The sequence below is a fragment of the Scomber scombrus genome, chromosome 19 (assembly GCF_963691925.1).
Source record: "Scomber scombrus chromosome 19, fScoSco1.1, whole genome shotgun sequence".
In the NCBI taxonomy this organism is placed as follows: Eukaryota; Metazoa; Chordata; class Actinopteri; order Scombriformes; family Scombridae; genus Scomber; species Scomber scombrus.
The window spans coordinates 5175473-5192624 of NC_084988.1; the positions used below are offsets into that span (position 1 = coordinate 5175473).

Here is a 17152-nt window from a genome sequence, read left to right on the forward strand (position 1 = left end):
AAGTTGGCTGGCTACAATATGGCATGGGTTAAGAGATGTTTTATTGTTGTTGTGCAGTTGTGATGTGTCTTGTTGAGCAACCTATAGTTATTTTTTCCTTTTTTTCTTTTTATAAGTTGACTTAAACTTTGGTTTAAACTGTTTGGAAATTCATGGCGTCGTCTCAGAGGCTGAGATTAGAGTCAGGAGTCGTGATAAATGTTTTCAAAGAGATTCATTGTAGTGAGATTATTCTTCTTTTTTTTGGTTTGGTTTTTATTTTATTTACAGTAAAATCCTCTTTAAACATTTCTTTGTTTTGTTTGTGGTTTAGGATTACATTTCTCCTTTTTTTTTTCTTTTTTTAAATTTTTCTTCTTTTTTTCTGTTGCTCATTTGAGATAAAGTTGTTGAGGGACTGTGGTGCAGTGTCGTTTTGTGACTTGGCCATTTGCAGTGATAACAGAACCAAGACGTGATGGTGTGTGTGTGTGTGAGTGTTCATACACGTGAACATGTTTAATCTGTGTGAGGTTTTTTTTTTTTTAACTTCCCCAATTGTCCAAAGAGTGGAGAGTAAGGACCCCCCCCCCCCCCCCCCCCCCGTTTTCCATGAGTGAGTGTGAAGTACAGTTTTCATGACATAATTTCATAAAAAGATGTCTTTTTTTTTTTGGAGTTTATTTCGGGGCATCGAGCAGAAAGCGCTGGAGTTCTATTTTCCATAGTGAGGATAGTTTTCTAATGAAAAGCCATTTGTGTGTGGAGGTGAAGGATGTTTAGAGGAGGTGTTCGATGGAAGAGTTTGAAGGAAAGAATTAGGATTAATCTCCCATGCCATACCTCACCCCCTACTTCCCCTCTGAAAACAGGCGCAAAGCCACCTTTTTAAAGGAATAATCAAAAATTTTAACCAGTGCGATAGCCCAGCTGATGCTCTCTTTGGCGTTCTTGGTGTGGTTATGACTCCGGGTTGTTTTGTCCTCTTGAGGATTTTATTCTCAGCACGAGTTAACCCGACGTTCTCACAGTCGACATTTTCTAAAACCGCCTCACCAGCTTGTGTTTTTTTTAAGTTAGAGGAAAGCATGCGTTTCACCTCTTACCTGGCATTCCTGAGTTTCTTTTAAGTTTTTTTTTAGTTGTTATATCAAAGTTGTGAACAGATATTTTTTAAGAAAGTGCAATCTAAGAAATTTAATAATAATAATAATAAATAAAAAAATGTTGCAACATAATAAAAAGTTTTTCTGTCTTCTGTTTTTTTCAATATTTTATATATGCTTCTATGTCCAAATAAAACACATTTCAAAGTCAAAACTACTGGTAACGCATTCAAACCAATAACTAACACATTTATTTATTTATTTGGTTAAAATGGTTAAAAATGCAGTACACTCATTTGACCAAAGCCTTAAAAGGAAAAAAAAAAATCACAAAAAAGCTGAAGTACAACCCATTAGCCATATTCTTTCAAATCCATGTTTTGTTTTGTTTTTTTTAACCTCGAACGTTGGTGTCAAGAAAAATCTTCGTCGGCTCCACCGTTTTTGTTCTCGAATCTCCTCCGTCATCGACATGCAGAGCTGAAACACTGGCAGACTGGACAGTAGTCAGGGGTTTTCTGTCTGGGGTTGGGGGGAGGGGGTTTGGGGTTGGATGGGAGGCTGGAGCTGAGATGAACAGAAGAAGCCTGAGTTTGTCCAGCAGGAAGTGCTATCCATGGAAACCGGAGCACATAAGATGCCTCATCACTAGTAGGGAGAAATGTGACTGATACTAGGAGGGCCCACAAAAAAAAAAAAAACTCCAGCAGGAAGTGATATCCTTTAGAAATATGGTTGCATTATGAGAAAGGTGACAGGTGAAGGAGTGATTCACAAGTGTATTCATTGTCCACCAGAGAGCCCAGTTCACTGGGATGAATACAGGAAGAAATGCCCTCGTCGCTCAGTTTGATAACAGAGAGGGGAAAAGATAAGAGAGGAGGGGGGCTTGGGGGGTGGGGGGTGGTTGAAGGAGCAAAGATAAGTCAGAGAGATGAACAGTGACCTAGTACAGAAATATGGTTTCTGGGTGAGGCTCTGTGAGGTATTGTGACAGAAAAAAAGAGGTTGTGTGTGTTTGATGCCTGAGAAAAGTACGGTACACTTGTTGCAGGAAGAGTGTCTTTTAAAAAAAAAAAAAAAGGGGGAAAAAAGAAGTGAAAACGAGGCTGATGACTGAGAGGAGAGACTGAAAATGTTCAGTGATAATAGGAGGACAAAGGTAGACTGAGGGGAACTGAGAAGGAAGGAAGAAGTATGAAAGAGAAGTTTGAGAAGCAGAGAAGAGCTGTTGGGATGGAGGGATGGAGGGAGGGAAGGAGGGATGGAGGGAGGGAAGGAAGGCTGGAGGTAAAGTGGATGAGAGCTAACGGCGGTCGGGCACACTGAATAATGAGGTAAAGGCTGGCTTGTCTGGTCCTCGTGTGGAGTGGAGCTCACCTGGGAGAAGATGGGCCTTTCTAGGCATACATGGTCAACTGGAGCCACTGCAGACGAGGAGAAGGAAAGAAAAGGGTCAATATAATGTCTTCAGGGGCGACTTTAGGGTTTTAATGAGCAAAGGATTTTTAAAAAAAAAAGCAAAAATAAAGGAAAAGCAGAGGCAAGCTTGCCAAATATTATTACTTCAATAAATCAAAATGCAATTGAAGCAAACCATAATTTTCTGTTTCCATGAATGATGTTAAAAACTATATCTACTTCAACTCTTAAATGTATAAAAAAGCTGTTGAAACTGTCTAATTAAGACTAATTAATAGTTAGAATTTATATAATCATATATATTATTTACCCTCATTTACTCTAAACATGAGTCATTTGTTCACACCACCTATTTATTATGATTTTGTTTTTTTTATTTATGTTCTTTGTTTTGCATGCATGTTAAAAATGTTCCAGTATAAAAAAAAGTTTATGGGGGGAAAAGGTAAATAATTTAGCAAGTTTAGAAGAACTTGATGTTTTATTTTGAGGAATGGTGAAAGCTGCCCGAAGGATTCATGTCTGTCTACATTTCAAGTCAATTCAAGTTAAGTAATTTTTTTATATATATATAAAGGCCAAATTAAATAGAAGCTATCTCAGGGTAATTTTCATCTAGACTCTGAACTGTGTCTGTGGAGGTAGTTCAGGTTACAGCTGGCGTGTGTTCGTAGCTCTCGACTTACCTCCAGGACACTGAGTCTGATTGTACCATCTCCATCCTGATCGAAGGCCTGGAACGCCCCTGCAGAGAAAAAAGATCGCAACACTGCAACTATGATCCAATACAATTCAAGTGAGATCCGCCTCACCGCAGATATGAAAGTTACCACCAGGAAACTTAAAAAACCCCAAAGCAGGGCCGGTGACTCATTATGCAACAGATAGAGCAGATTGTTTCAAAGAGTCGATGAAGGGTGACGTACCTACATTTACATTTAGACACAGGTGGACTTGTGTTTCTCACTAGTTGGCCTTGTATGAGCAGATATTATGCTAATCAAAGACTGGCAGAGGCAGAGAAGCATAATTCTTTCTCTTGAATTTCCATTTTTAACCCTTACATACTGTTCAGGGTCAAATTTAACCCATTTTTACATCTGAAAACTGTAAAAACACTTTTTTCTTTTAGCCGGATATTTGATTATTACCCTTAATGTGAACCAGAATATACAAAAACGGAAATATATAGACACATATTCATCCAGAAATGTCAGGAATTTTCATTAATCACATTTAATATAATTTGTCGAAATAGTTCTCATGTTTTATGTAACACTGGACCATAATATAGTGTTTTATATAATTTTTTATATCATAAAAACTAAAGAATAAACATTCTCTGCTCTCTGAAAGCTTCATTGAGGATACATCATATTTCTCCGTGACTGGTGAAGTCTTTATGAATGATTTCTGGTGCAGGAGTTTGGTACTGAGACTAATTATGTGATGAAATCCTGTGACGAGTGAGAATATGAACAGTATGTGAGGATTAACTTCTTAAAGGAAGAATACTGTCTGGATGTGACTCCAGTAGTCTGAACAAATACACTGAATCAACTTAGTCTCACTTGGTTTAAGACACTGCATCCCTCTCTGTGATTGATACATTAAAGTGTATTTTAACATTAAAGAATTGCCAAATGCAGATTATTTTCCCTTTAAACTCTATTAACTGTTTTTGTTGTTGTTGATGTTTTTGGCCACTTGGGGGCAGCAGAACACTACACTGACATATGATCACCTTTAAGTTGACATCTTTCTGTCCACCTGGTGAATGTAATGTAACATGTGTCAAATTGAACTTGAAACACTTCCTACAGTATGTGCATGATGTGTATCAGCTGTACAAAAATTAAAAAAGTTATATACTCTCCGTCACTTTAGGAACAATCATAACATTTCAGGCTTAAAAAAAAAGAGTTTAGGGTGTTTTTACTGCTCTCAAATGTAAAAATGTGTTAAATTAGACCTGAACTGTCGTGTATGTTCACTGGAATACTGATGACTGGCTGGAGAAGTCATTTTTAACACCTGCAGTATGTCAGATTATTGCATACATGCTCCACTTGTACTCGGTGTGATGGTGTGACTTACTGAACATGGCTTCGAGTCGAACCAGGCAGCTGATGAAACTGTCGAAGTCGATGTTCATGTTCTCGTTGGCGTAGCGCATGGTGATGATGTCGTACAGCTGGTTGTTGAGACGGAAGCCTGAGCGGGACACAAGACACATGACTGTACAGTGACAAGAACAATTAAAGGATGAGTTCAAGCTGTAAGTTTTAAGATATTTCAACAAAAAATTAAAAAAAAAACCTTTCTACAGGTTGTAAAGTAACATAAGATCATGACTGATGAACCCCAACTGCTATCAAGATATCAGATTCAGATTTATATATTGCTTTGCCAAATTAACAATACAGTTATTTTTAGCAGCTTTAATCATATTTAAAGTCAGATTTGTTTTTTGAAACATGAGAGGAAGTTTGTGTATTGTTTTTTTTCAAGTTTTGTATTATATGTGTGTTACAACCTTAAAGGATCAGTTCACCCAAATGACAAAAAACTAAAAGAAACATATAATTGTTTGGTTGTTTGAATGTTTTTTGTTTTATATTGCTAAACTTTGGAGATATCTGCCTCTGAAACTGTCTGGACTCTGAATAAATGTTTTTCCAAATGCAATTTCTGTGCAAAATTCAATCCCCTCCATTATTTTTAGGCAGCAGGAGAAATCTTCAAGTCGGATCCCTCAAAATCCAGAAAATTTGCACAAATAAATACTGCTATGTGTAAGTGAAAAAGGAAAAAAAAGAGGGCTGTGTCCAAAATCACTCCTTTATTCACTCATTTACTACTCCCTATGTAATGGACACTAAACAGTGAGCAGAAAATCTATATTTTGGACACTAATTAATCGTCGTCGTTTTGTGTCATCACCATCAGCTGTAGAGTCGTGTGACAGTTGTTTCACATCTTTAAAATGTGGAGCATTGAATTGTGCAATTGGGATACATGTGTACATGCATTGGCACTACTTTTTTTATTTCATATGATATATTTACACACTCAAATAAAATGGTGAAGGGTAAATGTAGTGCATTATATAATAAACAGGGGATGATTTAGTTTTTTGTTATTTGGTTTAACTGACCCTTTAAGATGTTCTAACTCTTCTGTAGGTGTTATTACCTGCATCGTTGACAGCGTTCCTCATCTCGTAGCTGTTGATACTACCAGACTGGTCGGCGTTATAGTGCTTAAAGATTCCCTGGAAGAGAGATTTTAACGCGTAGACAACCATGATGAGAGGGAGTTTCTTGATGCTGCTATCATTAAAAAAACATAATGAGAGAGAAGAGGAACCAGCAAACCCACCTGCCACTGTTTGATCTTATTCCACAGATGTCTGAACTCCTGAAGATTGAGTCTGCCGGTCCCATCCATCTAAACAGAAGCAGTTAAGACCAGAACCAATGTTGTTTTTCAGTACTGCTCTATTAGATCGAAACATTACATTATTTCCCTCCAGATATGTTTAAAGATATATAAAAAATACTATACTTGGTATTATAATTTGTGTCTAATATGGTTTTTGCACTTAAAATGAAGCTGCAACAGAGAGTCTATCAACAGAAATTTACCAACTATTTTGGTAACAGATTAATCATTTTTAGTCATATTTTAAGGAAAGATGCAACAATTCTCTAGTTGCAGCTTCTACAATGTGAAATGTTCTGGTTTCTTTGGTCTTCTGACAGTAAACGTGAGATCTTTGGATTGTGGACTGTTGGTCAGGAGAAAAGAGATTGCATCTAAGATGATGAGTTGATCAAGAGAACAATCAACATATTAATCGATAAATAAAATAATCTTTAGCTGCAGCTCTAAAAATGATATTTTAAAATTTCTCATAATTCAGAATATATGAATATAATAATATAATTTTAAGTGTTAAGATGTCTCCTACTTTACTGAAAAATGATTATCTCCAAATGAGTTGTGATGTCACAAATCACGCTTGTAGGGTACACAAGTTGACATTTAAACTTAAAACTGAAATGTAAGGATTATTTTGTCTTTTGTCAAACTCTGCACACACATCACTCTGCACAGTGAAGCTCAAACATCCAACTGAAGGAACAAGAATAAAGACACATTTTTAAGCAGAGGGGGACTTTCAGTGTCACTGTCTCAGCAGTAAAACTTTTCCCAAAAAGTAACGTTGAGTTATGCTTCGTATTGGTAAATGGACTGTTCTTATTTAGCGTTTTTCTAGTCATTTTTTTCTCTTTGACCATTCAAAGCGCTTTTTACACTTCATGTCACATTCACCCATTGATACACTAATAACAGGCTACCAAGCAGGAACATTCATTCACACATTCATACACCATAGGCCAGCTATGTGGATCATACCATCCGATTGGTGGACGACCAATCCGAAGGTTGGCAGTTTGTTTTTTGTGTGTGTCTGTGAACTATATCACTATCGTATATAGGCAGACAGATAAGTAGTGTAATATTAGTATGATATTAAGTTAATTATTATCTGTGTTCTCCATTGTTTCATCATGACCTTAGTTATTACTTGAGAGAGGGAAAAAAACACCTATTTGTCTGGACTAAACACACATTTTGGGAAAGACCACAAGAGGTCACAGGGTAAAAACCATACTGGATACTGAAAAATAAAAGTTTGACATGCTTTACAGGAATTAGTCACTGTGTTTGTGGTTTGAAACGAGGCCTAAACTATGTGAGCTTCCATCACAGACCCTGCCATGGGTCTCGGCAGGTTGTGCCTCCTACAGACAACACAGCCAGCCCGATGCACTCGATACAAAGGATACGTCCATCAGAGCAATCATGCTCCTGCAGCTCTCCAGGCTGAAGCCCTCTGTGTTCAGGTCCTTATCTGAAGGGAACAAAGGGTTAGGGTTAGGACAATAAACAACTGAAGGGCAGTGACTCAGTCTAACCTCAGGTCAGTTTATTAGTCCAGACTCACGTTTAGTAATCACTCTATTCAGAACGTTTTTCAGTTCGTTGGCTGTGATTTCCATGTCCTGCAAGAGTAATGATAAAATTCAGAATTAGATATGCTAACGCCAGTATTACCCATCACCACAGGGAAGGATTAGTGGTTGTACAATTAGGAGGAAAAATATATTACAGGAGTAAATTGTAAAAATTATAAATGTGTTTGTACTCACTTCGCCGGCTATCTCCTGAAAAATGGTCCTAAACTGCTGGTCCTCTTCGCTCTCTTCTCCTGCCGAGGCCGGCGCCGGCTGAGGCGACGTGGAGCCACAAAGTAGGAGGAGATAAAGAGACAAGAGGGAGAAGAAAGTGTGAAAGGCAAAATGTGGGGATCAAATTTGTGAAAAAGTTAAAACATTGATGTAATGTTTTAACTTGACTCCGTGTAGCAACAGTTTTTGTTGCTTTTATAGAGGAAGTATATTACAGTATATGCACACACAGAGCTGCATGCATGTTGGTTTGAAGAAAATGAAAAACTAAAGATGTATTAGTTCTTTTAAAGATAATAAAATAACTAAAACAATAGGAAGCTTCTCTCAGAGACACATTCAGAAAGGAAAGGAAGGAGACTTACCACTGGATGATCGGCCTCGATCCTGTTCTCTATCTCCCTGGATGAAGACGAATAAACATCAGTGACCATGGTGACAACAACATCTCATCTGGACCATAACATATCTGTTCACTACAGATCAGTCAAGTTATTTTCAGTAGATATTATACACTATTATAAAAATAGTTGGTTGTGGCTTCATCACACCATTTCTGAAGGCTTTAAAGTCCCATACTCACTTAACATTGAATAGCAGAATAATTCCACAAAGATAAAAAGAAGCTGCGAATAAAATGTGTTAGTTTAGTACCAATTTATGTCCAACTGATTCTTATTTGGGGCAATCTTGGTCGTTAAAGGTGTCGTCTCCTTGTTTTTATAAGGTTTAATCAGTCAGCCTATAGTCAAAATAATAATGCAATACATTCTTATTGGTTTTTAACCTACAGAATCAGATGGGAGAAGTTTTCTCTACATGTTTTAAGTATTTTAAACCTAATGGCATTAGATTTATATTTCAAGAAAAAGAAAAAGACCCTTATGAGATCGAAAGCCATGTTTAGTAATTGATAGCCCATCACAGGGAGCTGTTTGTTGGGCACATCCATCACAGCCAGGTCCTGGTCCACCAGAGGTCAGGCCGGCTCTGCATGCTGTCTGGTCCTCCAGGGCAGCAGTTGGATGTTTGTTGGGGCCGGAGTTTGCAGTATTGAATTCATTTTTTTGAAAGTTTACCATTGCATGCCCAAAGTCGCTTGTCCTAAAAAAGATTCCATAACAGCTTCGAACTCGGGCCGATTTCTTCGAACTCTACAAATCAAATCGCCGTTAAAATTGTTTGTTCTTGGTGGTTTTTGTCCCACCCACCAAGCCCCACCCGACAAATCCCACCCCAATCACAATCACACAAACCTGCACTGTAAATGTATAATACACCATTAAACTTGATATTTTATAGCTTAAATAAACCCTGCTGCTGTTAACTTACAGGTCAACAAGTAGGGCTGGGTATTGCTGGAAACTGACCTATGATAGTTTGATGCAGGTTTTTATATTTTAGGATTTTGTCGGGGTTCTAAAATGTTACTTTTGGAGTAAAGCTGTAAAATACTAAAACTTGACTAGAAGTTTTAACTTGACTAAAATATCATTTGCAACTTGATTCTGCAGACAGTATCAGGCCATGTTTCATTTATGTATTAAGAGAAATGCATTAATCTATATAATAATCTCTTATTGATACAGCTACATTTTTAATGATTTTTTTTATACTTCTCAATATCCTCTAATGGTATTGATTTGTGTCGTTCTTCAATACCCGGCCCTACTAATAAACAGGATCAACATCAACTGAATTTAACATTAACAAACATATCTAATTAGATTATTCTAACAGGGGGAAACTACAGTACCCATTTTACCTCCCCGTGCAGCCCAGCTCGCCCCCTGCATGCCACCCGGACCACCCTCACCCACTCACTCTGAGGTGTTCCTCTTTTCAGAGAAGACTCGCAGGATGAACTCTCCCTCCTGGTGGGGCTCGTACGTGGAAGGAACGATGACGTACTCTCCGGGGCTCAGGCAGAAACGCTGGGTCACCTCGCGCAGGTTGATGTAGGACTTGCAGCGAGCCTTGGAGGAGTTGAACAGGAAGAAGTCTTTCTGCATGTGCTGCTTGTTTCCGTGCATCTGGGAAAGACGGGAGGGAGGAGAAGTCGCTTAGTGTTAGAAATATAGGAGGGAAACAGACTTAACCTTCATGTCGTCCTTCCGGGTCGAATTGACCCCGTCTGTTTTGACTGTTCCTTCTTTCCTCCCTTCCTTCCTTCCTTCTGTCTGTCCTTCCTCCTTCTCTCTTTCTTTCCTTCCTCTCTCTTTCCCCCCTTCCTACTTTCCTTCCTCCATCCCCCTTTCTTCCTTCCTTCTGTCCTTCCTTCCTCCCTTCCTTCCTTTCATTCCTCCCTTCCTTCTTTCCTCCCTCCCTCATTTCTTCTTTCCTTTCCTCCCTTCCTTCCTTCCTCCCTCCTTTCCTTCCTTCCTTCCTTCCTTCCTTCCCTCTTTCCTTCCTCCCTTCTTTCCTTCCTTCTTCCTTCCTTCTTCCTTCCTCCCTTCTTTCCTTCCTTCCTCCCTTCTTTCCTTCCTTCTTCGTTCCTCCTTTCCTTCCTCCTTTCCTTCCTTTTTCCTCCCTTCCTTCCTTGACCTGAGGACAACAGGAGGGTTAACAGTCACACACAGACAGTGAGACAAACACACATGCAACTAGAGACAGAGGAAAGAGAAGAACTGAGAAAACTTATATTAAAGAACTCAATAAAAAGTTCATAATAAAACTTGGAAAACAAACGATGTAGAATGCAATTAACTTGCAAACTGGAGCTCTACTTTGGGAGTTTCTTTTACCCCGGCCTTACCTCCTTTGGCACCTGTGGACAGACAAAGTAGACATTAGTGTTTGCATTTTCTTATAGTGTGAAATTTACAAGAACAAATGAGGAGATCAAACAGCAATTTCAAATGAAATCCTAGTTTGGTGTAGGATAATTGTTGGATTTACCAGATAGAAAAATGTTAAATGTTTTTAAGTCTTCTGACATTTTAATATAACGTAAACAAACTGATATGATTAAAAAAAGTCATAAGCAAGTTTAAACTATATTGAGACTTCAGTGAAAAAACTCCTCCAAATCTCTGAGCGGTGAATAAAAAACAAACAGGTCACCTCATAAATGGCAAATCCGATAGTGAAGAGGTTGGCTCCCATCTTGCGCTCTTTCCGCCTGTTCTTTTGCATCAGCGCCACCACGAAGGTGCAGCCCACCTCGTTGTCCTCAGGGTCGTCGTCCTCCTCCAGCAAACGCAGGCGGTACTGAGGGTTGGTCCAGAAAGTGTCTGCAAAACACATTTAGAAGGTATTTAGCCATCGGAATAGATACCATATATAATTAAAGTTAACACAGCTCTCTTGTTTCTGGGGTTACAAATGTCTAAGAAAGTAGTGTATTGCTCTGTTAATCTTCATGTGAATATACCTGGGTAGTTCCTGCAGCCTCCAGCAGAGCAGCCTCTCACCCAGCGGCCCTCGTTCACAGAAACAGTCCACTTGTGGATCTTGTCGTCCTCCAGGGCGTTGGGGGTGAGGTTACAGATCTCGATCTTGGTGTAGTTCTTCTTGAAGTCCTCGAAAGACATCCTGAAAAATACAGACAGGATGGATACCTGGCTAATATCAGCAACACACTCACGCTGGTGTTAAGATATGCAAAATGTTGAAGAAGCTTATTGTTTTCTATTAATTTCCATTCAAATAATTTTCCTATAGAGATCAACATATTCCAACTATAAATATGACACTTACCAGAACTCTCCATCCTCAGCACTCTGGTGCTGCAGCTTCTCTTTCTCGGCCTTGGACAGTGTGGCCCATTCCTTAGAGCTTTGGAAAGATGGAGAAGAATTGTAAAGACGTCAAATAACCAGCAGTGGAAAGTAACTAAGCACATTTATTTAACTACTGTACTTAAATACAATTTTGTGGTACTTTGACTTGACTTGAGTATTTCCATATGATGCTACTTCATACTTCCACTCCGCTACATATAATATTGTATAATATTGTACTTTTTATTCCACTACATTTACCTGACAGATTTAGATACTTTTCAGATGGAGATTTGACACAATGGATAATATAACAAGCTTTTAAAATACAACACATTGTTAGAGATGAAACCAGTGGTTTACAACCTTTTTGTCTTTTGACATCTTACAAAAAGCAGTGTGTAGTCAGGCTCACATTTCATATGTCTATGAGTTGTTAACAGCTCTACCAAATAGTGATTTTTCCCTCTAAACTTCTCACATGGTTTCAAATCAATAAATGTTCAAATGATCCAATATTTCAGCAAAAATCCACAATAAGAGAAACATCAAAAAACTGAAAACAGATTTGTGTATCAGAACTTTGTTTTTTCTTCTTTCCTCTCCCATTAATCACCTCACCACCCCTCACATTTATCTGCTGACCCTTTGGAGGGGCCTGACCCCTAGGTTGGGAACCACTGGACTAAACTAGCTAACTGTATATAATGTAGTGTAAACTAGCTCCACCTCCAGCAGCTACAACAGTAACATGCTGCTCTAACACTGATGCTTCACTATTAATAATCTAATGATGTCATATATAATAATATATCAGTCAGAGGGACCAAACCACTACTTTTACCACCATTTTTACATTTGCTGCTAATAATTATGTACCTTTAATTTAGTAAGAGGACTTTTACTTGTAATGGAGTACTTTACATTGATGTACTGATACTTTTACTTAAGTAGAAGATCTGAATACTTCTTCCACCAATGCATATAACTGAAAGGCAAAGAAAAACACAAATGTTGTGATGAATTTAAAAAGTAAACACTACAGAGACACTACAATACTACCTTCATCAAACTCTAGCTCCTTTATTACTGAACAGTAAAATAGAAAATCAAAGACTTTTGGGTAGTGTTGGTTAAAAACTCCTTACTTGTCACTCCAGGGTCCGTTCCACTCCACCTGACCCCAGGGGTTCCTGAGTCTCACCAGACGCACTTTAGTCTCCTTGTGCTGGGAGGATTTACACTGTAGGAAACATTACAATAATTCAGACTCTCACATAAAAACTCATATTGTTTCATATTGTTTTGGACACATTAATGCAGCACTATTGACTCCAGAGTGTTGAAACGATCACAAAACACTCAATATTGTTATCTTGTTTTGCTTTACCTCCTCCACTGCTGTCACAGAGTAGGCGTGACCCTTCACAAGTCCTGTCACAGTTCGAGTCTCAAAGCGAGCTGGAACCAGAGACTGCAGATAAACAAAACACATAACGGAACATTATAACCTAAAAAAATTAGAAAAAATGTAATGAGAGAAAAAACACTTCCAGAATTTCATTTAAAGCGCAGATGTTAATGAGCAAATACACCTGATATGCAGATAATAATATAAATGTAATTAGATTTGCTTAAGAATATTTCTGAATGAGCAACCTGGCCACCATCGGAAAATGTTTTTGCTGACATCCAGTGGCTGAAGCTCTCACTTTACTTCTCTACAGGCTGTTTTTAATGCACCATGACCTTACTTTAAGTTCAGTCATAGATGAAACAGACTTTCAGCATTCAACCCATCAACCTGTACATCATGTCTGACTCACATCAATGGAGCAGCCCATGAGGGAGCCTCGCTCCAGAGCTTTCTTCATGATCTTGTAAAGCTCTTTGGGAGCCTCCTTCATCTCGTAGAACTCAGTGACTCCACCGGTGAAATCTTCCATGGCCTCGGTGGTGTTTCCGCCCTTCAGGGCCTCATAGGAGCCGTGAAGCCTGGACACAGAGAAGGGGAGAGCCTTTCAACTACAACTTTAATGTCTCCGAGGGGGAACTTTGCAACACAGGTCAGACACACAGAACATAGACTTGAACACAAAATATAATATACATATACATAAAACATGTGGTGCAAAAAAACAACAAGCTCACGTTACACAATTAACATTTTGATATATATTTCATCCAATAAAACTAATTTAGATAGCCCCAATCTTAATAATAGTGCATTATAATGTGAGAAAGGATGTCTTTTCTCAGATAAGGCAGGTTTCACAAGAGTGCAACCCAAAATATCTGCAGGAATCAAGAAATAAATCAATTCTAAAACTGTAGAGGAAATGTTTAAAAATCTAATTAATGTATCTGAAACTGATAATGTCATTAATTTAGAAATCAAAACAGAAAAATAAAAAGGTGAAGGTGAAGAAAGGTTCGGTCTGTCCTTGATATGCAGCTGAAGTATAAATCTATATCAGTATAAAACCTCTTGTATTCTCCTCTCTCTGTGCTCAGGACTCACTTGGCGTAGGCCTTCTCCAGCAGGGCGCTCCAGAACTCGTTCCTCTCGGCAGACTTGGTGAAGACCAGCTGGTTGTTGAAGGTTGGGATGCGGTCGTCAATGATGACGTCGACCCAGTCGCCATAGCGCCAGAACTGGAGAACACAAGGAGGTCAGGGAGGAGAAACAGTTATAGAAGCTTTTAACTTTAAATGTTTGATCAGGATTATTTCTCAGGTAAAAATGTTATAACTCAACTAGTGAATGTTATTTTCCACAGATGATTTTTAAATTTTAAGAGGATAAAATGTGAAGGAAAGACTGAATGTAAACATGAAGACTTTGTGAAAATACATGAAAATTAGATTTCTGACCTGGAAGTGGAAAATGCCGGCATAGCCCTCTGAGAAGCTTTGCTCCTGGGGAACAACTCGGTAGAGAAGCTTCTCATTCAGAGTGAGACAAGCGATGGCAGCCAGCAACCAGCAGTCACCTAAATACAGAAAAAACCTTTTACTCAATTCAACTCAATTAGATGTTTACCTTTTTGACAGTCACAGATTATACATAAAAATAGTGACCTATAAATACGAGGGATTTCATCTGATAAATGATTTTAAAATAGTCTTTAATGGAGTTCAAAGAAGAAAATTCTGCCTATTTCCAGTTTCTACTGTATTGATGTAGCTGGAAATGTATCACCTGTCCTTCACTCAACTATAACTATAAATACCTAGATAAAGAAGTTGTACCTTGACAACTGTGATTTCACTAAAACAAAGACAGGCGGCAACTTCTCTGATGGACATATTTTGCTTTTCAGGAGGACAAGATCGCCGCTGAGTGCTGACGTTTGTGTTTTCTCTGATTGTCCAGGTGTGTGACAGAGTGTTATCTGCTGGACAATGTAATTTTTTCAACGGGGAATGGATAACAGTGTTTGCCAGGACCTTTGTGCTATTGGTCCCTTTTATTTTCAGTCTGAACTGGACAACAATGAGAAGTGCTGCTAGTTGGATTCCCTTCCATAGAGTAAGCACAATATGTGGAGGCCGCTGCAGGCAGAGAGGCCGTGTGCAGGGGATCGCTGGGATATCTGCTATCCTGTTGCCTGAATACAGACTGCAACTGAATGTTAAATACACCCAGAGTGTAATATACATACATACAAATACAGTTATACCCTTTTCCTCCAATCGGCCAAATACTCAAAAATAATTCCATGCATCACTAAAAACGACAAATGGCAAATGTTTCAGATCTGGAGGGGGGAAGATGCTGGCATTTTAAGCTTCTATAGGTATATTTCCTCCTATTTTTGGCACCACAGGAAGTCTTGTTCTATTAATTTTAACACTCCAAGATCAACCAAAATTAAAACCTTCGAGTTCATCCTGAATCCTTTACATCACTATGAAATTTCTACCTCCCAGACCCCAAAAACACTGTGATGGTATCACTGTGCCAACATTTTTTTAAAAGAGGCATAATTTACCAAGATCTCCCTGGCAGATGTCTGTCCTACTGGCTCCTCCAACAATGAACTGAGGGTTCTCACAGATTTCCTGCAGACAATAATAAACACAAAGAGGAGTTAAAGGATCAATCTCATATCTGCTTTGTATTTAGTGTAGTTAGTCATGAGGATTGCTGCGTGCCGTATGATCATGAAGCCCTCTGAGATAAACAAACATGACTCCATCTGAGGTAAATACCAATTGGGAGCAAAGTAACAGTACAGTTGTTTCTAAATAGGTAAACCATAAACATTAATTTCAATAAAAGCCTTTAATCTGACTCCAGTCTGTCCACGTACGACTGGCGGGGAGCATTTTAATCCCAGAGGCGCCTCTGTTGACCATCTGCATCTCCAGGTAAAATCCCGCAGCAGCAGTTAGTTTTCATCATAATATAATCCCTCATAAGGATGAAAAAAATGCTGTTATTTCCACGCAGGTTTGACGTTGCTGTATACCAAAAAAAAAAGAAATGACGTCCCACCTCCCACATGTGAGATCCATCCCCTCTTTATTTAACTTTGTGATCAACGTGTCTTTCCAACTGCCAAACCGGTATAAAACGCTCATACCTTGGGCCTCTTCCACACGATGTTCTTGACTTTGTTGGACTTGTGTCCGAGCTCCTTGAAGCCCAAAGACTCCACAGAAGCAGGGAAGGTGTCATCCTCAAACAGGTTCTTCCTCTGAAGGGTCTCCTGTCTCAGGGTGCTAAAGTCCTGGCTGTTGAAGCGAACGGGCTTGGTCAGAGACCCTTCCCCATCTCTCCTCTCTCGTTCCCGGATCAACCGGTCGCAGAAAAAGCCAGACGGTGTGTAGGGCATCTCGTCTCACCTGGCTTTTTTTTTTTTGGGAAAAAACTGGCTTTTGCCACTTGTACTAAAGTCTTACAAGCCTAAAACCCCTGGCATAAATCCAAACAGCTAATGTCTGATTGGCTCTTTCTTTGGGTGACGTCCCCCTCCCTTTCGTCACAGGTCAGATGCAAAAGATTGGTGTGAAAGACACATTCACTCCACATGCATTCACCTGCATTACCATACACATACACACGTACACACACACACATATGCACAGAAATTCACACATCACACAGACGTATATTTGTTGCTTTCCGATTGGCCGAACCGAACAATGATCTTTCCCTGGCTGTGGTGCTCCAGTGCCATCATTGTTGGGTGACACAAAGGCCAGCGGGCTCAGCAGAAGGCATTCAACCCCTTTAAACCTATTCTCAATGGAGCTCAGTATTGAGCAGTCTCAGCATAACTATAGCAGGCTAACGCTATGTACAGGAGTATCATCCATTTTTAGTACGAATCAGAAAATTACAACTTCAATCTCATGTTTTGGGTATTGTTAAACAGCATAGATGATCACCACTGCCAATGCACAGTATATAATGGCAGTGGATCATCTTGACTAGAAGAGCTGTTGACACTGAAATAATTTTTGGTTGGATTTGCTTCTTCAGAGATGTTTTTTCCTTTCAGACAAGGCAGAAAAACACTGAACACCAACAATTTTGGGAATGAAATTAGAAAAAATATAAATAAGAAACAGAATATTTACACAGAGAAACATTATTAACCTTTAAGAGCAGTTATCAGTCGTGCCATTATCTAATCTAAAAGGTAATTAAATGAGG

At 38.9% G+C, this 17152-nt stretch overlaps 1 protein-coding gene across 2 annotated transcripts; it reads right to left on the minus strand.

The window, feature by feature from the left end:
- Window positions 1-864: 864 nt before the first annotated feature.
- On the minus strand, window positions 865-16328 carry capn3a (calpain 3a, (p94)). Of its 2 annotated transcripts, none has more exons than XM_062440977.1 (21): window positions 16077-16328; window positions 15483-15552; window positions 14362-14480; window positions 14009-14142; window positions 13314-13482; window positions 12878-12961; window positions 12636-12730; window positions 11465-11542; window positions 11139-11299; window positions 10829-10998; window positions 10521-10532; window positions 9590-9798; window positions 8131-8167; window positions 7727-7804; window positions 7522-7579; window positions 7364-7428; window positions 5889-5957; window positions 5703-5781; window positions 4605-4721; window positions 3194-3252; window positions 865-2512 (listed from the first exon to the last, which is right to left on the minus strand). In XM_062440977.1, exons 1-21 carry the CDS (start codon window positions 16326-16328, stop codon window positions 2486-2488), a joined length of 2142 nt encoding a protein of 713 aa, XP_062296961.1. In that variant the 3' UTR covers window positions 865-2485. The 2 variants fall into 2 exon arrangements, with proteins under 2 accessions (XP_062296961.1, XP_062296960.1); XM_062440976.1 differs by having other exon boundaries at window positions 7727-7862; window positions 8081-8167.
- Window positions 16329-17152: the final 824 nt, after the last annotated feature.

What these genes read in the sequence shown, in the direction of transcription:
- capn3a (XM_062440976.1), bottom strand. Translation starts at nt 16,328, where the DNA reads ATGCCCTACACACCGTCTGGCTTTTTCTGCGACCGGTTGATCCGGGAA. An exon ending in AGGCTGCAGGAACTACCCAG is followed by an intron (nt 10,999 to 11,138) that starts GTATATTCACAT and finishes TGTGTTTTGCAG; the next exon opens with ACACTTTCTGGACCAACCCT. An exon ending in GAAAAGAGGAACACCTCAGA is followed by an intron (nt 8,168 to 9,589) that starts GTGAGTGGGTGA and finishes GTCTTCATCCAG; the next exon opens with GGAGATAGAGAACAGGATCG.